The sequence below is a fragment of the Marmota marmota genome, unplaced genomic scaffold, assembly GCF_001458135.2.
Source record: "Marmota marmota marmota unplaced genomic scaffold, marMar, whole genome shotgun sequence".
In the NCBI taxonomy this organism is placed as follows: domain Eukaryota; kingdom Metazoa; phylum Chordata; class Mammalia; order Rodentia; family Sciuridae; genus Marmota; species Marmota marmota.
This window is the reverse complement of record NW_025999982.1, coordinates 34,710,368-34,732,931: the sequence shown is the minus strand read 5'-3', so window position 1 is coordinate 34,732,931 and position 22,564 is coordinate 34,710,368. Positions and strand designations below refer to the sequence as shown.

Genomic DNA, 22,564 nt, shown 5'->3' with positions numbered 1-22,564 from the left:
AGGCAGCTCAGAGGTTTGCCAAGGGAAAAGCTCTTCCTTTCCGTTCTTGAGTTTAACTGATTTGAAATGTTCTTTTACCTCTCTTTGCCTTTGGCCCAGGTTCCGACCATCTGAGAGAGCTAGGTTTCTAAAAACCAGTCTGCATTTCTTTCTTTCTTTCTTTCTTTTTTTTCTTTTTTTGTACTGGGAATTGAACCCAGAGGCACTTTACAACTGAGCCTCATCTCTAGTTATTTTAATTTTTTTTATTTTGAGACAGGGTCTCACCAAGGTGCTTAGGGCCACACTAAATTGCTGAGGCTGGCCTGGAACTTTCGACCCTCCTGCCTCAGCCTCTTGAGTTGCTGGGAATACGGTGTGCCACAGCACCTGGCCATTTTTCACTTTCTGTTAAATGCATTTTAAATTTCCTTTCCTTGATCTTTTTGCTGCACTGATATATTATAAAGTGTGGTGATTAGCAGACCCTGCAGTGCTATCTGGCTTCTTAATTGTGAATGTTTATACAAGGAAACCAAACTGGTAATTTCAGATTTGGGACAACATTCTCAGGGACAATACAAAGTGTTTACTACAGTATAAAAAGTAAAGGAACCTTTAGTTTTAGCCTTTCATATGCAAAAAATGTAATACATAATAGCAAAAGACATTCAGGGTATATTAAAAAATAAATAACTTGCAAAATTCTCTGTTTCTATATAAGAATAAGAGATGCTTAGGCAGTTGAATTCCCTAGCAATACTCATTATCCAAAAAATTGATTTCTTTTATTTTGGTTTGTTTCTCTCCTTCCCTCTCACTGCCTTTTAAGGGAGAAGTAATTTTCTGAACATTGTCTACTTCCTGGTGTTATTTCTGGCTTCTTTTTAAGCATTTTTTTTTCTCTCAGTTCCACTTAACTGTCCCCTTCCCCAGGGTCCTACCTGTGTGTCGGCTAAATGGCAATAGCTCCTCACACTTGCCCTTCACGTGGCCAGGATTGGCAAACCTGGGGTTGGTGCCATTGCAGAGATGCCCAGTCACACTGGCTATTCTACTCATCAGTGTTTCATGCATGTGTATAGAAGCTGACTACTCATATAGAGTTGAATCTGCCATCAGGGAATATGTTTCCATAAAGTCAAATATGTCAGATAGTGAGTCTATTTGCCCTGCTGGTCCTGAATTTCATTATTTGCACATTTTCTAAATGAAAAACATTCTTGTCATAAAGAACAACATGAAAATAATGTGCAAAATTGCTTGCCACAGCGCTAAATCACCAAAAGCGTACAAACTGACACTCAAATTACATTAATAATAAAATGACTGAATAGAAATGGGTTGGCAAATATATCTTGAAATAAGCAGCCATTTCTGTTATTCCCAAATTCTGTTTTACTTGATACCTTGTTAGCAGCTATTGAGAGCCATTATGTTTAAATACACATTATGGCCTAATTTTGAAAATGTATTTCGTATTTAGTTACAAAGCAGAAATGCCTGAAATTTGAAAGTGTTTTCTTCCACAATTTCAAAGTACAGTGTTGAAACTTGTAAATCACCTAATCTTGACGTTTTCATATACCCCATAGCATTAGCAGTGTTTGGTTTCTGATGATTTTAAACTCAAGGTACATTACTAAATGAGTGGGTTAATGTCGATGCACCTCGGAATTTCAGCCATCCCTAAACATGCATTTTCATGCAATTAAAAGATAACGGGCTTATAAACTGCCTTTCATGTTCTTCCTGATTCTTGCAATTTCAACTTTTTAGGAGGGCTTTCAAAAGAGTTCATGCAATGATATGTATGGCTAAAGGAACTGCTATGCCTAGAAAGAAAACAAAGAGCTTATTTCAGTTTGACATGAGGCAAGCTGAGGGCGTCTGTACTTTCTCCTGCTTTACAAATGCTCTGAGATGATCGGGATCTTCCAGTCCTTAGAGAGTCTGATGCAAAAGCAGCTTCCCTGGCTGGCTGCGGGGTGGCATCAAAAGTGTCTGTCTCTACCTCTTCGGGACCCACCTCTTCATCAGTTATAAACAATTTGGATTCCCTCCACTTGGGGTAAAAATCTTGGCTGCCTCTGGAGCCACTTGACTCACTCCCTGAAAGCTGTAAATTCAGTTCCTCTGTCGACCTAATCAGGTTTTGTACAGACAAAGATTTGCCCAAGTCCTTGGGCACCATGGGACGGACAGACAACAGAGTTTCTCCTCCCATGTCAAAGCTTTTCCGCAGGGAACGGTCCTTTGTCAGATTTGACTGTGCAACCTGAACATTTTCCTTGGAGGCAACAAGGCAGGTGGTGACGTCAGCAATGCTTTCCTGTAAGCCTGCGGGGTTTGGGTGCAGAGTCTCTGGCCTGGTCAGATGCTTGATGGCTGGGAGAGGAGGCGGGATCTGTAAAGTTGTTGGGGCTGCTGGCTTGGGTGCCACATTTATTTGGTTTGCAATGTTGCTGGTGGCCGCCACTGTGGAGCCATCACTTTGACTCATTGGCACCTGGGTTGCTTGACTGTGCATAGTAGGGCTAAGCGCATAGAAAGTCTGAGCGCTGAATTCATTTGGCGTCAGAATGAACTGCAGGCCTCGGGAGATGTTGGCACTAGCTGATCTGGTTAGGCAGCCACTGTTCTGCGCCGAACTGGACAGGTCTTTGCTGTCCACAGGGCTTTGATAATCAGATGTCTGTTCACATTCAAAAGATGGGATCTGGAATGAAGCCAAAGTGAGGGCTGAGGCAGAGCCTTTCCGGAGGACCTGTTGGTAGATGTCTAGCAGGCAGTCCAGCTTGGACTCAATGGACTGGACCTAAAAGGAGGGAAATGGTTACATATGAGGACGACCTGCTGTGAAGAATGAATCTCACTTCTGGAATTAAAATCACAGAGTGTGTCAATACAAAATAAATAAATAGAGTGTAAAGTGAAATGCAGTTTGGACTCAATGAATGTAGCATCTGGCAGTGATGGGGCAGGGAAGGTTGAAAGGGGGGAGAGATACTTTGGCTTCCATATAATTTCCATTGGCCAGCCCCCTCCACTTCCTTAAAATGGATGATTGGTGTTCTGAAAAGGTATATAAGCAGTATAAAAATGTGACTTTAAGGTTGCCCATCCCAGTCAGATTGCCTTTCCCAGTCAGATTGCCTTTCCCAGCCCCATTGATTCACTTTCTGGAACTTGACTGCATTTTAATAAGGAATTTATTCTATAGTGAAATTAAGACCTAAGTATCAATCCAGGTGAGTCTGAGTTTAAAAATAAAGGCACAAAATGCTTCAGGATTAATACTTGGAGTATTTATGATTCTTTTGGGAGGACAATTTGATTTCTGGATTTTTTTTTTTTTTTGTCGTTCTGGGGATTGAACCCACGGCCTTATACATGCGAGGAAAGCACTCTACCAACTGAGCTATATCCCCAGCCCTGAAAAATTGTTTTTATATGAGAAGATTACACTCTGGGTTACCAAAAATTCAATGTGTTATCACAGGTTCTACCTTATTTTTAAAAAGAGTGATCTAAAGGCCAATAAAAATGACCAAAACACAAAGGACAAGTAGATCTTTGCTATTTTACTACTGAAATCTATAGTTGCTTCCAGTTAAGTATTAATCAATGAGATAAAATTTTATATTCTTTATATGGAAATCCAAAGAGATGTTTTGGAGAATACTGTCAATGTACTGAGGAAGTTTAACATCATTCATTCTTTATTTTGTTCATTTATTTTTTTTTCCTTTATATATATAAATATATAAACTATATATTCCATATATGTGGAAAATATATATAAAATAATATATATGTATTATTAAGAGAATATCTATCTATATGCCTTGTGGAAAATATATATAAAATAATATATATATGTATTTTTAAGAGAATATCTATCTATCTATCTATCTATCTATCTATCTATCCCTTATCCCTAGGTGTATACATACTAGGAAAGTGCTTTACTACCAAGCAACCTCTTTTGCCCTATTTTCATTCCTTATAAATATGTCAATCATTACAAAAGATCCAGTTGCCTATAATCTATTTTGATAAAAAAAATCTGGCTTAGAAGTTAATTAGTGTGGTTGAGTTGTACCTGTTTTTCAACTTTGACCACCCGGCCGAGCATACTGAGGTCATCTGTGGTCTCATGTTCTGCCGTTATTTTCTCTCGGCTCTTCTTATCTGATGTGATTTGCCCTTTTCCAAGAATTTGATCAACACTACCAGAGAAAGAGGATATCTGATTATTAACACTGAAGATGGAGATTGTCCTAGGCCAGAGTGAAATGTTTTCAATAGAAGAATTAAATACAAGTATCTTTAATTCATGTAAGTTGAGTGTGTTGTAGATGATATGCCTTTTTTCTTTCCTTTTTTTTTTTGGTACTGGGGATTGAACCCAGGGGCCTTTACCACTGAGCCACATTCCCAGCCCTTCTAATTTTTATTTGAGACAGAGTCTCACTAAGTTGCTTATAATCTCACTAAGTTGATGAGGCTGGCCTGGAACTTGTGATCCTCCAGTCTCTGCCTCCTGAGCCACTGGGATTACAGGCATGTGCCACTGTGCCAGGCTGATGTGTTTATTTTCTTAGCATGAGGTTACATATGAGATTAATTTTCTTAATATTCTGGTCCATGATGAAGTCACCTATGGGTAATTTTCTGGAGGCAAAACTGTTTTTAAACAAAGTAACTTGCTCATTTCTACCTTGGACCAGGCAGTTTCTTAATTCAACCACTTCAAAATATGAAAAAAATCATAACTATGATGATTTTGTATTATAGAACAGATTGTCCATTAAGATTTATTGTATATCTGATATTGGATGATAAGCAGATAAGAGAGCAACAGTCTCTTTCTTTTAGAATTTGAGTGAGAGAATATACATGAGGTAGAAATTCTAGATTAGTTCTACAAATTCTGTAGCAGTTCAACTTTGTAAAAATCATCAGATAGTTCTATTAAAGGACTTGTAAGATCATGGCTGCCTAGGCAGAGATTATAATACAATGAGTTATAATTTTCAAGGAGACTTGATCAGTCTTCTTGAAATGGGAATCACTTTCCTCTTTTTGTGGAAAGTTTGTTTTAGAATTGAATTATCAGGGATATTGACTCAACTTTCCAGTTTGCTTTGCTTGCACAGAAACATAGGCAGTGCCTACTTTCTGTTATGATATCTAATGTATTAAACTATAAGCTCTGCAAGAACTGGGTCATTATTTTATTAATCACTAAATGTCCAGTATGCCTGGCAAACATAATGGGCTCAATATTTATCTGCTGAATGAATGCGCAAGTTGTGATTTCTATAATAGATCATCAGGCATTTTACTAAAATTCTGGTATATGATTCACTCTAAGCTAAGGTGTTCTGTGGGGATGCAAAAACCATTTAATCCTAGGTCCTTGCACTTTAAGAGCTGTTCAATCACAAATGTTGTTTTGTCTGAATATAAAGCAAGATTCTTTAAAAAACTTGAATTGACTAAATATTTGGATTGAAGATGCCACATGTGGTTGGAATTAACATGTTGAACTCATCATTCATTTCAATCATTCAATAAGAGCTCACTGGAAGAAAAACACTTATCTATCACTGTACCTGACGGCAATGAAGAAAAGGCCCTATCTAAGTGGACATCCAGGGGGAGTACGGTTGCAACCAAATAACAGTACAGGGGTTGAGTCTCAACTCTCTGGTCTATCACACCAAGATTATGAGTGGGCCTTGGCTCTGTATTAGACTTTAGTGCTGTAAGAGGTCAGAGAAGAGAAAGGTCTGTCTTCCTGGGGTAGATAGTTGGGTAAAGTTTAGTGAAGGAGTAAAGATTAGCTTAATACTGATTGGTTTTGAAAATAACAAAGCGATTGCAACATCGGCAATAATTCATACATCAGCAACAGTCATTGACTTTTATTGAACACCCAGTGCCAGGGCTATTACATATATGTGTTACATGTATTAAATTGTTCAATACTAAGAATAACCCCAGGAAGTAAGCACTATCATTTTCTCCATTTTTACAGATGAGGAGACTGAGATGGCAGGAGGCTTTTAGTGGCTGATTTACATCTATGTTAAAAGCAAAGTAAAATCTACATTAAAACAAAAGTTCAATTGCCCACCAAAAATAAATTAGGAATATGGAACCCAGAGGTTTTGTCTGCTAAAGAGAAGTTGCTCCCAGATGGTTTTCATGCTTGTTCCTTTACAATGGATAACGTTTTTGTTGCTTACCGTGTTTGAAGGCTTTTAATTCTACATAGCATGTCCAGGTGACCAGCAGAATATTGTTCAATGACATCTTTTACATCATATGGGCGTAATGTTTCCTTAAATTTCCGTTTGGCCACATGAAATTTCATAATTCTGTATGAACAACATATTATGTATTAATTTTCATGACTTTGCTAAAAGAAGGGACCAAAATAGTTTACTGAGAAATATAAGAAACACTGGAGGGAAAAAGTCATGCATCAAATTATTTTAAGCTCCTACAGAAATGTCATATATAAGACCGAAATTACAGAGGACAATCTAAGAACATTCTTGTCAGACACACCTTAAGAGTAGAAACAATACACTTAAAAAAAAAAAAGACTAAGCATTAAATATTGTTCATTGAAACCTCAGATTAAAACTGTAGTTGAAATGCAAATGTATTCTTTCCCTGAGATCTCACAAGTCCAAGATGTAACACCTAGGCTGTTCAAATGGACTTTTATGTAACTACATGCATTTTTGGAACACAAATGTGTTTTGAAAACTCTTTTATTCTCCTGAAGCAATGTACACTAATGCATGGAAATTTGTGAATTTTTTTTCATAAATTATTTCTGCATTATATTGCTGGATTAGCTAAGTTATTTTATGTCAAACACAACACACTTAGCAACTAAGCTTGGTATCTAAGCTTTTAAGAAGCAGAGGCCTTTTTTTAAAAAAATATTTTTTAGTTGTCAATGGATCTTTTTTTTAAAAAATTTATGTATATACGGTGCTGAGAATGGAACCCAGTGCCTTTCACATGCTAGGCAAGCTCTCTACGTAGCACTGAGACACAACCCCAGCCCCAGAGGTCTTGTATTACAATGCCTCCCTCCCCTTAACAGGAGCCCCTGGTTTTGAAACAATATTTCATCAGTAACCTCCATGGTGCTAATGATAGCTAATCCACTTAAGATAACCAGTTACTGCAATAACTTCATAAAATTCATGATGAAAGCAAAGAAGCATTGTCAACTTAAGTTAGCCTATGCAGTCTTGTTGCAGGAAAATGTTATATATACCTATTGGTGTTGTTCAACTATTTAAAGACTCATACACTTCTATTATCAAATTCATGGCTACCAGGCTAATATTTATTGTTCCTTGGTGAAAAGTGGAAAGATGAGGAAGATTAGAGTTTAAAAAGAAAATATCCATTACCAATCCTAAGTGACAGCTTATTTCAACTAATCTAAATTGATTTATAAGTTAAAGAGCAACCCTACCTTGTATTGTTAACTTCAAGTTAATTATATCCCAACTATTGTCAAATCACTTATCTGTAATATTCTTACTCCCTCTCTTGACCACATTTTCTTCACCAATGTCTACTTTATTCAGGATAAGCTCTCCCCGCCCCCACACACCCCCAAAACAGTTAGACAGAATTATTCAGAGAAAGTAAAAGAAATCTGTTTTAATTTAACTTTTTGATATGTAGATTTGCTTATGAATTTGTTTGCCAGCATTTAGGTTCCATTGGGACACAGTTTCTGGGGTTGGCAAAAACCTGTGAAAATTCTACCCAAGCAATTACTATGTAAATATGTTCCCTTACACCAAAGTGTCAATCAGTATAGGCAGAAGCCTATCTTTTATCCAACAGTCAGTGCATAATAAGTTAGTTTTTTTTTTTTTTTTAAACTATCACTACTCCTATTGCAGCTGTTACCACTGCTATTCTTCAACGTTGTGTGTTTGGAGTTTAGTGTAGTTCTTGACGTAGTAGGAGGAAGGACGGGAACCAATACAGAAAACATCCTCTATTCTGGATCATGTTACCAATAAAACTGGGAGAAGATATAATTGAACAGTCCAGAATCCTTCTTTGCTACTTTCAAAGTGGCTATTTGTCCCTGGGTGAGCAGGAAAGAAATTCGTCTTCATACATCTCTAGGTGGTTTTATGGTTTTAGTTAGAACAGTGGAACCCTCTGCCAAGTAAAGTGTATTGCGTGTTTTATCTTCAGCTGTACTTGATAAGATATTCTTTTTTATCTTCTATATTTCAGGAAACTGAGATTCAAAGAATTTAAGTGACTTGCCCCTTTGCAACCAGCATGATGTAAAGCCAGGATCCGCCTCACACCCGTCTGGTTCTCGTACCCACATGACCTGGTTTCCCATGGCATCAACTCCGGAGAAGTAAGAGGGTGGCCTGGGACCTTCAGCAGTTCCTTCTTTCCCTCTGTGTCAGTGAAGGGACAAGTTTCAGCACAAGTCAGCATGTTTCCACTGACTGTAGCTCAGGCAATGGTGGCATGTCTGTCCAGTGGCAAGAGTGAACCCCCACTCTTCCAAACTGAATTACCTTTTTCCCCCTAAAGAGGCTCACACTTATTTCTTGGTCAGGTGTTGTGTGAGTTCTGTATGACAATGCATTTCAAAGTTGCATGTTGCTTTTCTCTTTTTTTTAATTAACATTATTGTTGTTATTATTTTATTAGAGCTTATAGTTATACATAGTAGTTGGGTTCATCCTGACAAACTCAAACATGCATGGAGATTGATTTTACTTCATGATCCCCCACTCCATCCCTCCTATCTTCCCTCCCCTCTCCCATTCTCTTTCTTCTACTTGACTTCCTTTTGTTCATCTATTAATTTGTTTGATTGATTCTTTATATTATCCTATCTTTCCCTTCCCCTTTCCTTTCCTTTACTCTAGCTTCCACATGTGAGAGAAAACATTTGACCTTTGGGTTTCTGAGTTTAGCTTATTTCACTTAGCATGATATTAAAAATTATTATTTTAATTATACGAATTGATGGTGTACAATGTGATAATTTTATACATGCATACAGTATGTAATGGTCAAGTCAGGATAGTTAATATTTCTGTCTCCTTAAACATTTGAAGATATTTTTGATTAACATGTAATTACTGAACATATTTGTGGTGTGCCTTGTGATATTTCAGTATATGTACTAAACGAATCATGGAGATTCATATTTCTATTTTTTCATCATTGCTTTGTGATTGGAGCCTTTTAGATCCTCTCTTCTTATTCTTTATAAAACATGTAATAGGTCATTGTAAACTTATCACCCCACTGTTCTGTAGACACTTTACTTCTATCTACTTGTGTTTGGGTATCTGTTAGCCAACTTGCATATATGTACTCCTCCCCACCCTTCCCAGCCTCCAGTAGTCACTGTTATACATTCTAATTGACTTAAGAAAAAAACATTCACATGTGAGGGAGAATGTGTGGTATCTGTCTTTCTGTGTCTAACTTATTTTACTTAGCATAATGTCCTCCAGTTCCGTTCATTTTGCTGCAAATGATGAGATATCATTCCTTTTTATGGTTGGATACTATTCCATTGTGTATATGTGTCACATTTTCATTATCCATTCATCCATTAATGAGCATCTGGGTTGATTCTGTATCTTAACTATTGCAAATAGTATAGCAACAAACATGGTGGCTCAGGTCTCTTTGCTATGCTGATATAATTTCCTTTGAATGTATGTACCTAGAAATGGGACAGCTGTATCATATAGTAGATCTATTTTTAGTTTCTTGAGGAATGGTTCTCCTTAGCAGCTGTACTAATTTACATTCCCATCAACCTTATATGAGAATATGAGAGTTTCCTTTTCTTCACATCCTTACCAGCATTTATTATTTTTTGACTTTTTGATAATGGCCTTTCTAACTGGAGGGAGATGATATCTCCCTGTGTTTTTTTTTGTTTAGTTTTGGTTGGTACAAGGATTGAACAGCACATCCGCAGCCCTATTTTGTATTTTATTTAGACAGGATTTCACTGAGTTGCTTGGCGCCTCACCATTGCTGAGGCTGGCTTTGAACTTACAATCCTCCTGTCTAAGCTTCTTGAACCACTGGGATTACAGGCGTGGGCCACTGTACCTGGCTCATTGTGGTTTTAGACTTGCATCTCCCTGAAGGCTAATGAAGTTGAGCATTTTTACATAAATTTGTTAACTATTTGAGTTTAATTTTTGAGAACTGTCTACTTATATTTTTAAATTGGATGATTTGATTTTTGTTATTGAGTTTTATTTATTTATTTTTTCAATACTGGGGATTAAATTCAGGAATGCTCTACTACTGAGCTACCTCCCCAGCTCTTTTTAAATTTTATTTTGTGATAGGGTCTTGTCAGTCCCAGGCTGGCTTTGAACTTGCAATCCTTCTGCCTCAGCCTCCTGAGTAGCTGGGATTACTGGCATGCATCATCACACATGGCTGGTATTATTTTTTTTCAATTTTATTTTATTTTTAAAATTTATTCTAATTTGTTATATATGACAGCAGAATGCATTTCAATTCATATTACATATATGTAGTGTTATTGAATTTTAAAGTTCCTAATGTATTTTGGATATATCTCACCCTTATGAGATGAAGTTTGCAAAATGCTTTTCTCTTTTTCTTTCAGAAGTACATTTAACAGACAATATTTCTCCCTAATTCATATTTTATATAGCCCTTAAATAATTTCACTTTTACTTAGACAATTTATTATTTATGTGCTAGCCACATTAATGAAAATCCATTTTATAGTTTTGATCAATATTAAAAAAGAAACTGATTACCATTTATGTTATTTCAGTATAGCCATATGATGATAGTTATGTAAAGTCGATTTAAAAATTCCTAAATAGCTTACTATTTCTTACATATCATACAATTCTTCAGGAGGTACTGCTTTGTCTTATGTGCTTTATTTACAGATTTTCATACTTTATGTACCAGAATGAAATGGTGAAAACTGGATTAATAACTATCATTTCAATTCTTTGGAAAAGAGTAATATATACAGTGATGGGCTGTAGTAGGCTGGTACTGACTCCTAAGAGCTGATTCTTGAAATTGTTAGGAATTTTTATGGTTGTTAAATATAGCCAATATTAAAATTTAAATCTTATAAACTTACAGTCAAATACATTGTATTAAAAACAAAGACAATACATACTCAAAACTCACCATTTCCTAATTATTTTATTAATATTGCTCTTTTATGGTCCTGCATTGTTCCTTCCATCTTTGTATCACTGTGGTAGAAATCTGACCTAATGATATAATGCTGCACATCTCTTTTCAATTCCAGGATTAGGGATAGCCCATTGGAAGCTTGAAACCAGTGATTGTAAAAGTATTTACGGTACAGAAATTTGGCAAAGATGTAAACCAGCACTTTGTTTTCCTGGAGAGCTGGTTGGTAAGCATGTCCTAGTGCGCTGCTGAGGGCATAAGTCCATCTTACTAATGATTAAGCTTTCTAAGATGGAGATCAAATAGGTTTTCTTAGCTGGCTGTATTGTGGGTTGAAAACAAAAACTGAAAAGAGGTTTGAGGTAAAACCAGGCTTGGTGCCGTGGAGCAGTAGTTCCAGCTACTTGAGAGGCCTAGGTGGGACAAGGAATAAACCCAGGAATTTGAGACCAACCTGGGCAATATAGTGAGACCCTGTCTCAAAAAAAAAAAAAAAAAAAAAAAAAGAGAAGTTTAAGATGAAAATTTTAACCCATAATTTTATGTTTTATATTTTATATTTGCAGAGGGAATGTTTAAAGACATAAATATTTTTTGAAATCAATAATTTATATAAAGAATGATGGCCCTGACATTTTACTTGTTATGTAAGGAACAACGAAACATGTCCTAATCGTTTCCTGCATGTAAGGCAAGCACTCTACCATCTAACCTTTTATAGCCTTGGAATAAAAACTTCAAAATGTAAGTAAGACCATATTGCCCCCTCCTAGGATCCTCTTTTGGGTTACATGACCTACTGGGTAAACATCAGATTCCTTAGCATACCCTCTAGAGATGTTCATGGAGTGGTGGTCTCTTGTCTACCTCTTTCACCTCCTCACCTTTCTCTTCCTCTTTGGAATGTAGGTTTCAGCAAGTATTTGTAGGTCCACAAAAACACCATTCAATCAATTATCACTTTATTTACTGCTTCTTCTTCTCTCTCTCTTTTTTTTGTGATGCTGGGGATTGAACCCAGTGCCTTGTGCACGCAAGGCAAACACTCTACCAACTGAGCTATCTCCCCAGCCCACTTCTTTTCTTTTTTGATTTTCTTGTCATCAAAGTGCTCATTCCTCAGGGTTCTCTCCTTGTATTCCACTTCAACTGCTAACTATTCCAGATTCAGCGCAATCATAAGCTTCTTGATATATATATATATATTTTTTGTGTGTGTGTGCGCACGTGGTGCTGGGGATTGAACCCAGGGCCTGTGTATGTGAGGCAAGAACTCTACCAACTGAGCTATATCCCTATATCTTTCAATCATAAGCTTCTTTAGGAAGTCTTTTCCAGCTTCTCCCACTGGGGTAGATAGTCTTTCTTTGTGCCCTCAAGTGGGCTATCATGTAGTTAAATATGTGGCAGTGTATTTCACCCACTGGCATTTATTAATGTCAGGAACTGTTTGTTTGCTTTGAAGGTACTGGGGATTGAAATCATGAGTGCTTTACCACAGAGCAACATCATAAGCCCTGTTTGTTTTTATTTTGAGACAGGGCCTCACTAAATCACTCAGGCTGGCCTCAAACTTGGGATCCTCCTGCCTCAGTCTCCCAGGCCACTGGAATTACAGGAGTGCATCACTGTGCCCTGCTAGGGACTGTGTTTTTTATCCTAGCATCCTGCACAATCCCTGGCAAGTATTAGGAGTTCAGTAAATGCTAGCTGAAGAAATGAATGAGGATTTACTATTGCATAGTTGTTTAAAGCTTTTGTTCTGCGATAAGGCAGTCTTTTGTAGAAATCTAAAAAGATTGTCTTAGGTTAGATTCAAGTTCTTCAGGCACATTTCAGAAACAACATACCATTTGACTCTCCTCCACAGGTACAAGAAGCTTCTTAAAATAAAACAAATGCTTATATGTTTGAGAGCAGGAACATGCCTAGTGCAGAAAAATAATTTAAATAGAACTGTTTCTGAAAATCATGAAAATAATAATATTCTTTTCTCTTAGATTGCTACTGTAATTAGGATCTCACAAAACAATTGAATCACAAACAATAAAATGTCATTATAAGGAAGTAAGGAGAAAGGCCAAAACAAGTTAAAGTTCAAGTAATGAACAAATGATATTGTAACCCAGTCAGTAGCAAATGTAAATAGAGAACTTATATAAAGTCAGTATGGAATTAGGAAATGAACCAGTTTGGTTCCAGTGTTGAGCTCTTAATTATAGTACTCATTATTGTCTTAAGAAACTTTATTGTATTAAGATGCTTTGAATATGCTAGGGTTCACATGTGGCTGGCACAAGCAGGTACTTAATAAACCTTTGTGAAGTGAAAGGCCTGTACTATTGGAATAATTAGATGGTCTGTTGTAGAGCCATCAAGAGGCTAAGGAGTGACTGACACACTCATTGGCTTCTTTTTTCACGAGGGTAAATAGCATCATCTGGTCAGTAGAGAACAAAAAGCCAAACTCAGTACTGTCAAGTCTCTTTTGATGCTGTTGATAACTAAAAGGATAGGAAATCTAGAAAACCTATTAAACAAAATCGACATGCCCCTGTAGTACCACTAGAGGGTGGAAAAGATTCATCACAAACCCAAACTGTCAACTTGAAACTGAAGAACTCTGCTCATACAATTTTCTGAGTACGAAGAAATAACTAAAGTTAAACTCCGGGTAGAATATATCTATATATATACACAAACACATGCGCATTTCTAAGGAAATGTAGGTGCATTTGTTTTGCTGCCATGAGTTATAAAATCTTGCAAAAGTCTTGTTCCAGTCCTCTAAATCAGGGCAAAAACATTGCATATGAATATGCAGAGTTAAGAATGATGAGAAAACAGAAGCAGCAATGACTGCTGCCACCACCAAACAGATGGATGGGTCCGGCCAGCAGCCAAACCATGTGCAGGGTGGAGAGGGCTCAGCTGACCGTGCACCGAAGAGGCAGTTTGATTGACTGTGAAGACAGCAGAACTTCCCAAGGTTGGCTGCTCATTGGGATCACCTAGGGAGCCTAGGTCTTACCTCCAGAAACTCTATTTGAATTAGTTCAGCATGTAGCCCACAGATTTTTAAAATAAAAAGCATCAAGATATGCAATCATTCAGTCAAGGTTAAGAACCACTGAGGAGGAGGTAGGTCTGGGGTGGTGGTGCAGGGTATTGGGGGTGGAAAGTCTCTGCTCCCATTCAAAGAATCGATCATGACTTTTCCAGTTTGCATAAATCTTCTAAGTCACACATGTCATACTGATGGGCCAAGTGTTAACGTGCCTTGATGTCAGGCCTCTAATCAGAACCCCAAAGCTTCCTGTTTTCCGCTTCCTTGATGAGGTCTGAAGTTTCATGCAAGCAGTGAAGAAGTTCTATTAATTTTTCAAAGGATTGTTGGAAAGGGAAGGGAGTGCCAAGGTGACTGATTCATACATTCTTTCAATGCATATTCATGAGCACCTACGCTGTTGTGCTGGGCACTGGGCTAGGCCAGGAGGAGCACCAGCTCTTCTAGGAGGGAGTGGGCAGAGTTGAGGAAGCCTCCCACATGATGTCAATGAGTACTCAGCCCCACTGAGACAACAGTTGCTGCAACTATGAATTCTGATAGGATTTGAGGGCCTTATGTACCCAGAGCCTGGAGCTGTCCATATGAGCTCCCTGTGGCTGCTTTTCCAAGTGATGACAACCATGTGTCTGATGAGCAGGACTTGGGAATCCATCCATTCATCCATTCATTCACTCATCCACCAAACATTTATTGAGTACCTACTCTGCACTAGCCTATGTGTTAGATGGCAGGGATACTTTGATGAAGAAATAAATCTTGGAGCACTTCCAGTCTAGTGTGGATGCAGGACTGTGGGAAGTACAGGTTACCATGGGAGAGCAGGAAAGGAAGATTTGGCCCATACTGGCAGAGGTGGTAGGCAACCATTTATGGAAGAGTGAACTGTCTTTTACTAGCTCTTCACCCTCATCTCTAGATATTACTAAATTTCTCAAGGCTACAAAGTGGTCTTATGATGCCAGATCTTATGTTTTGGGGTAGATGTGTGATTCCCCAGTCCCTCTCCTTGTTTTATGTTGGCTAATTGGACTGATTTACTTTACCAAGATGCATCTATATTCTTCTCCCATTTGCAAAACTCTATCTTCTGATTTCTGACTCTTCATGAGAAATACAGTGTCTAGCTCCCTTAAAACCAAGGGTACCAGGGTTCATTCTTTTTTTTTTTTTTTTAAATAGTGTCTCATACTCAATACAGATTTTTTTTTTTTGAGAGAGAGAGAGAGAGAGAAAGAATTTTTAAATATTTTTTAGTTTTCGGCAGACACAACATGTGTGGTGCTGAGGATCGAACCCAGGCCGCACGAATGCCAGGCGAGCATGCTACCGCTTGAGCCACATCCCTAGCCCCCCAGGATTCATTCTTGAGATGATCTAGGGCCTTTCCATCACTGAATCTCCCCCATAAAATCTTTGTCAACTTTTAGAGATTAGTTCAGGGATATTGATCATAGAACAAATTCAGCAGACAACTAGGACTACAGAACTGGCTAATTTGGGTTACTATTAAAGGCTATGTATATGACTTTTTAGAATGTATTAATGTTGTTTTCCTGTTGATATATAAACATAATTCAAAAATACAAATTTACATTTGTGTACATAGTATTTAGATCCTGAAAACAAACTAAATAATTATACACCAAAATCTGGGCACAGTGGTATATGCTGGTAATCCCAGCAACTCAGAAGGTTGAGGCAGGATGGCCAGTTTGAGGCCAACCTTGGCAACGTAGGCCCTAAGTAACTTATCAAGACCCTATTTCAAAATGAAAAAAAAAGAAAAGGGCTGGGGTGAAGCTCAGTGGTTGAACCCCTGGTTTCAATCCCCATCTCTCTCTCTCTCTCTCTAACACACACACACACACACACACACACACACACACAAATAAAATAAGGCCGAAGAATTATAGCTAAGACTCCTCCACCCTTTCTTCATCTCGGACTGAGCTGCTAGCCAGTAACTAAGGAACCCCAGGAGTTGCTAAATCTACTGACCAGTCTCATTTTCTTGCTTTTGGCTTTTAATAGAGACATTAGCCCTAACTCTGTAGTCTGTCTGGTGTCCTCACTGCAGGGGCAAACAGATACCCATTTATCTGATTTAGGACATTAGGACAAGTTCTGTGGCTGCACTGTTTCCACCAGTGGAAGTGGAGTTGTTATTTTCTTGATTGTTATTATGGTCCCTTATTTGCAGGCTCTACTGTAGATTTTGTTAGATTTTCTTTCAAAAGGGTAAGAGTAGTAAGACCCAAGCAAAAACTTCCAGATCCAAGCAAGTCTGTAAATGGTTAACTTTCCCACTAGGATTCTGTGGTAGCTAAATTTGTGATTTTGTTCTCTTAGGAGTATAAAATCCTTCATAAACTTTAAAGTGTGAAATAAACAAGTAAATAAATAAAGTGCTCATACATCTTAGTTACTCTTAAATATTTTTGGTCATTGCAATAAATATGAGATTCATTTTAAATTATAGCCAATTGAAAGGTTAAAAATCTCAGATGTTACCAAGTGTGTTTTTCGTGGAAACAATGTAGCCTCAGAGAAAAATGTGGTTACATGTAATTATCTTCAAAACAAAAGCAAACAATAAGAATCTTCAAGGGAATGTATTAAATGATTTAAACAATATGTGCTAAATGATCCATAAAATGCTCTTCTAGTAGCATCTTTTATTGTAATATGTCATAGACCTCGCTGTTAATAGTGACTTGCAAACAAAGACTCATCACCTCTGCTAGAATAGCAGAGATGTCATCAGCAAAGTTAAGAACTGGTGATGATTAAACAGCTTGTAGATTTAGCAGAAACATGTGCAAACATGTGCCTCTTCTCTATTTGTGGAGTATTCTTGTCTGACATATAAAGTGAGATTCAAGAAGGAGTCAGAGTTGAGATTAAATTTTAGAGAAGGGTCAAGACAATGGTCTTAAGCTTGCCTTTTAGAATAGGAAGAATAGCAGGGCAAGAAAACTGGAAAACCTTAGCACCCAAGCCAGGATTAACAACAGGGTTTGATTTGCATATCCACCTTGGAAACTCTGAAATGTCATCAGTGATTCTTCAGTGCTCTGATCAGATCTGAGCTATTTTAGAAGAGTCGATGAGTCTTCCCTAGTTACAAAGAAATTCTTGACACTTCATCTATGTTCATATTAGAGTGAAAGCTTCTGATAATTTAATTTCTGTTTACATCTGGCTTCAAATCCTTTCACCTCTCTGAATTTTCCTCCAAATTCCTGATGACCTCTTTGTTGCCATTTTCAAAGGACCTTCCTATTTTTTGTCTTCTTTGACCTTCTAGCAGTGCTTATTGCAGTTGACCTCTGTCCTGCTTGAAGCATGTTCCTCTTCTGGGTCCTCTTTCACCACATCTTCTGATTTACACCTATCTGCTGCTTTGAGTTGGTCCCCTTGAGAGCCTTCTTCCTTTTGTAGCTCCTTCCATGTCTGTGAGTCTTAGAATTCTATGTGGACCATCTTCTCTTCACTTCCTGGGGTGAGACTTGTATAAGCCTTTTATCTCTGTGTTGATGGCTACCATGATTGTCCCATTCCATATTTTTTCCTCCCACTCTTTTTTAAAAAAATTAGTTGTTTATCTATCTATCTATCTATCTATCTATCTATCTATCTATCTATCTATCTATTTATTTATTTTTATGTGGTGCTGAGAATTGAAACCAATGCCTCACACATGCTAAGCAAGCATTGTACCACTGAGCCACAGCCCCAGTCCTCCTCCTACTCTTTCATTCCAACCTTTCCCATCAGTATATATCCAAATCCTATAGTTTTTAATGTCCACAATGTTCTGAAATCCTTCCTCCACTATTATCCATCATGACTATGTGTCTCAGGCCCCAGCAGATCCAGGCACTGTAACAACAATGTCTTTTTTGATTTGTTCTTTATTTTATAATTTAGAAAGACAGCTGGGTGTGGTGGTGTATGCCTGTGATCCCAGTAGCTTGGGAGGCTGAGGCAGGAGGATTGCGAGTTCAAAGCCAGCCTCAACAACTTAGTAAGGCCCAAAGTTTGCATGTCACAAGACCGTGTCTCTAAATAAAATATAAAAAGGGCTGGGGAGGTGGCTCAGTGGTAGAATGCCTCGGGGTTCAAATTTCAAGTACAAACAAAAACAAAAACAAGAATGACGACTTTCTGTAGTGTAAAAAATGGATTGCAGTGCAATGTACCAGTCTGGTAAATACACTTCTGTACTCAAGATTTCCTTATGTTCCTGTTCACTATGACAGTCCTCTCTTCAGCTTCACCTCTGCTCTTGTAGGTTTCCACCATATATTGATACATAGTTTCTTTCTTTTTTGGGGGGATGGGGTATTCCCGTCAGGAGCACTCAACCACTGAGCCACATCCCAGCCCTGTTTTATATTTTATTTAGAGACAGGGTCTCACTGCATTGCTTAGAGCCTCACTGCTGCTGAGGCTGGCTTTGAACTCATGATCTTCCTGCCTCAGCCTCCTGAGCCATTGGGATTACAGGCATGCGCCAGGGTGCCAGGCTAACACATACTTTCTAATGCCACCTTCAATTCTTTTTGCAATTGCAATTCCCTCTCTCCTTAATCCTCCCCTCCTTAATAACCTCGTACCTATGAATCTACCAGATCTCTCCATTCATTCTCTCTTTCCAACAAGTCTTCCTGAATGCCATCTCCCAACAAGTACTGATTTATGTTGACCCAGAACATCCTGGACTTCTATCATTGTAGTGATGTGTGGCTCTGCATCATGATTGACTCTTTACTTTTCTGCTAAACCCTCAGGACTTTAAGTGGAGTTCTCTCTCCTTCCTGCTAATGTTTATTTCTGTGCAGAGTAGAGGCTCAATACATATTTTTTGAGTGCATGCACTGACTTTCTGGGAGGAACTTCAGAGAGAATGTAGTCAGGACTCTGAAAGGGTGAAGGAGGGTGAGAAAAGAGGTAACTTCTACCTCTTACTGTCCTGACTTCTTTAAAAGGTCAAAAGGAAGGCAGCAAATTGCTCCTTTTATGTGACTTGTCATGGAAGCAGGTGGAGAGATAAAGATCAAAATCCACTTTCTTAGCAGACAATGAGCAGTAGAGGTGGCAGCATACTGAGGAGACACCAAAGAGCTCAAACAATTCAAGGGTGATAACAACTAGCACTTCATAGTTCTTACCTTGTAACAGCAACTGCTCTAGGTGCATTGTAAATGTTAATTCATTTAATCCTTTCCACAACACTACTAGGACAATATTAGTGCCATACCCTTCTCACCAATGAGGAAACAGGCCCAGAGGGGTTATATGAGCCACTCAGGGCCCAACAGAGGTGGTACTGTTTGTGGACCACTTTTCCTACACAGCAATGGGAAGGCGGGTAGTAGAGTAGAATTAACCTGTGATGTCAGGGTAAAATCAGCTGCAGCTTCAACTAAAAAAAATGTTTATTCCTTGCCCCTTGGGCTGAAGCGTGTTCCTCCAAAAGGTCTGTCCAAGTCCTAACTAACCTTTGGTGCCTGTGAGTGTGATCTTATTTGCAATTAGGAGGCTTGCACATACAATCAAGTTAAAACAAGGTCAGAATAGGCTAGGATGGGCCCTAAATCCAAAGACTGGTGTCTTTTTCAGAGACAGGTGCAGGCAAATTGGTAGAGAGAGAGGGAGTGAGGGTGGGGGGAGACAGCACCAGCCATGTGAAGGTAGAAATAAGCTATGAGCCAAGAAACATTAAGGATTGCCAAGAACCATCAGAAGCTAGGAAAGAGGATGAACAGATTATCCCTCATAGCCTCAGGAAGGAACCAGCCCTGCTGACACCTTAATTTTGGACTTCTAGCCTCCAGAACTGTGAGAAAATAAACTTATGCTCCTTTAAGCCAAAAAAAAAAAAAAAAAAAAAAAGAAAAAAGAAAGAAATTTCTTTGAGCTGGTTGTGGTGGCACACACCTATAATCCCAGTTGCTTAGGAGGCTGAGGTGGGAGGATGGTGAATTCAAAGCCAGCATCAGCAACTTAGTGGGGCTCCAAGCAACTTAGTGAGACCCTGTTTCAAAATATAAAAAGGGTTGGGGATGTGGCTCAGTGGTCAAGTACCCCTGGGTTCTGGTACACACCCTCCCCCAATTTTTTGAGTTTTCACCCTAGACCTTTTTTAAAAAATTTATTTGCTTCTCTAAAAGGCTGGTGTGACTTGGGAAATGAAAGGTTGCATATAGAAAAACATGAGAGGCATGGTGATTATAGCATGAAGGTACTAAGAGAAGTTAAGAACCAGATATAATCAATAACTTCTCTTTCATTTCTCTTGAGAATAATGAGTATCTGCACTGGTATTCTTGGTTATCTTCACAAGGAAAATAAGTTGCATCATATTGTGATCTTGAAGATGGTGGAAAACATGGCAGGATAAAGCAAGCTGATAGAACAGTTGTTAATGAAGTTACCATACTTACCTTTTGCCTTGGTGTACACATCTAAGAAACTACCTAACCAGTTTAGTACAGGAAAACAAGTTACCTAATTTCTTTTGTATTTTAAAAAGTCATTCTTGGACTCTTTTAAAAATATTTACTTGTATTGGATATAACTTTCAAACACTTGCTATCTCAAATTTTAAAAAAGCATATGTTAATGTTTTATGTGAAAATCTGCCCAAGACTCATACTTACGTGGTGACCTACAATGTCAAGTCTTAGTGTGAACAGTCACAGTCAGTATCCACTCAGAGAATTCAGAATCTCTGAGAAAAACACACCCAAGCAATTTATGGGCTATATTTTTAAAACAGTGATAGGAAAACTGTTGTCCTACTATGAGACAGGGAAAAGGGGGTATGATGAATGCTCTAGATTTGTTTGTAGAATGTCTAGATTGATTTGTTTACTTCCTTCCTAATTTTTGCTTTCTGTTTAGATACTAATTTCCCTGAATGGAGGAAAACAAACTTAACATTGTTTGAATTGAGTCATGAAGCCAGGCACAGTGGCGCACACCTGTAATCACAGCAGCTCAGGGGGCTGAGGCAGGAGTTGGAAGCAGCCTCAGCAACAGAGAGAGGCCCCAAGCAACTTAATGAAACCCTGTCTCAAAGTAAAAATTGAAAAGGGCTGTGGATGTGGCTCATTGGTTGAGCACCCTTGAATTCAATACCAGGTACTAAAAAAAAAAAAGTACAATCTCAGACTGGGAATGTGGCTCAGTGTTAGAGTACCTAGTATGCACAAGGCTGGATCTCAGCACCAAAAAAAAAAAAAAAGTAAAATTTCTTTCTAATCTCAGAGGTGAATTTGAAAAAATATTCCATAAAATTTGTACATTTTCATAAAATATTATTTTGAGAAAAATCTGTGAAAATTCTAAAGGAAAAATACAAAACTAAGTTTTTTTTTCTGAGTAAAAGACATATTTTGACAATAGTCTAAGAATAGTCATTATTTTATATGTACTATAAAAAGTGGCATCATTCATTAAAAAGGCAGAAAGTGCATTTGGATAATAGAATCCAGACAAATTCAGGGTGGTCTTTTTTATTTTTAATTTTTTAGTTGTAGATGGACACAATACCTTTATTTTTTTTATTTATTTTTATGTGGTGCTGAGGATCGAACCCAGTGACTCACATGTGTGAGGCAAGCGCTCTACCACTGAGCCACAACCCCAGCCCCAGAGTGGTCTTAATATTCTCATTGCCTGAGAATTTTCACTCTCAAAAGTAAGTAGAAAATGGTTAGATACTTAATAAATATTAATAACTGAAAATGAGAATTCCTACTTTGTAAGTGTAGTAATATCATTTTCTATACTATCATCCTTGCAGTGGAATACATATTTTCTATTACACATTTTAGATAAGAAAACCTATTATTGTAAGAGCTACTGGGATACAAAAGGCATATTCAAGCACTTGTATTAAGTATTCAAACAGTCAAAAAAAAAAAAAAACAACAGAGAAAATGCCAAGACAAGTTGTTATTTTAGAGATTAATAATATATAGTTCACACTTGAATTAATAATGCATGTGTAAACTATTATTGTGAGTTGCAAAAGGTGGACATTTTCTGGCAAAAAAATCTTTCAGTCAACTGATGCTGCTGAACTTATTTATGTAATTAAAATTCTTAAAAAAAAGAACACTTTTGCATATGATTTAGGAACTTATACCTGCAAACTTATTTTCACAACTGTTAGTTATATGGATTGGTCTTTTAATTACATATCTTTAGAAATTAAGTACTACCATGAATAAAAGACTTCCAATTAAGTTA

The 22,564-nt window shown here is 37.7% G+C and overlaps 1 protein-coding gene across 4 annotated transcripts in view; it reads right to left on the bottom strand.

Moving 5' to 3' along the window:
* Positions 1 to 295: 295 nt before the first annotated feature.
* The window catches only part of Kcnq5 (potassium voltage-gated channel subfamily Q member 5), a 173,095-nt gene continuing 150,826 nt past the window's right edge, over positions 296 to 22,564 (bottom strand). For all 4 annotated transcript variants that reach the window (XM_048805683.1, XM_015487395.2, XM_048805684.1 and 1 more), the window contains 3 exons: positions 6,237 to 6,368; positions 4,085 to 4,211; positions 296 to 2,797 (listed from right to left, as the gene is read on the bottom strand). In XM_048805683.1, coding sequence (XP_048661640.1) covers positions 1,835 to 2,797; positions 4,085 to 4,211; positions 6,237 to 6,368 — 1,222 coding nt within the window. In that variant the 3' untranslated portion in view covers positions 296 to 1,834. The remainder of the gene's footprint in view (positions 2,798 to 4,084; positions 4,212 to 6,236; positions 6,369 to 22,564) is intronic.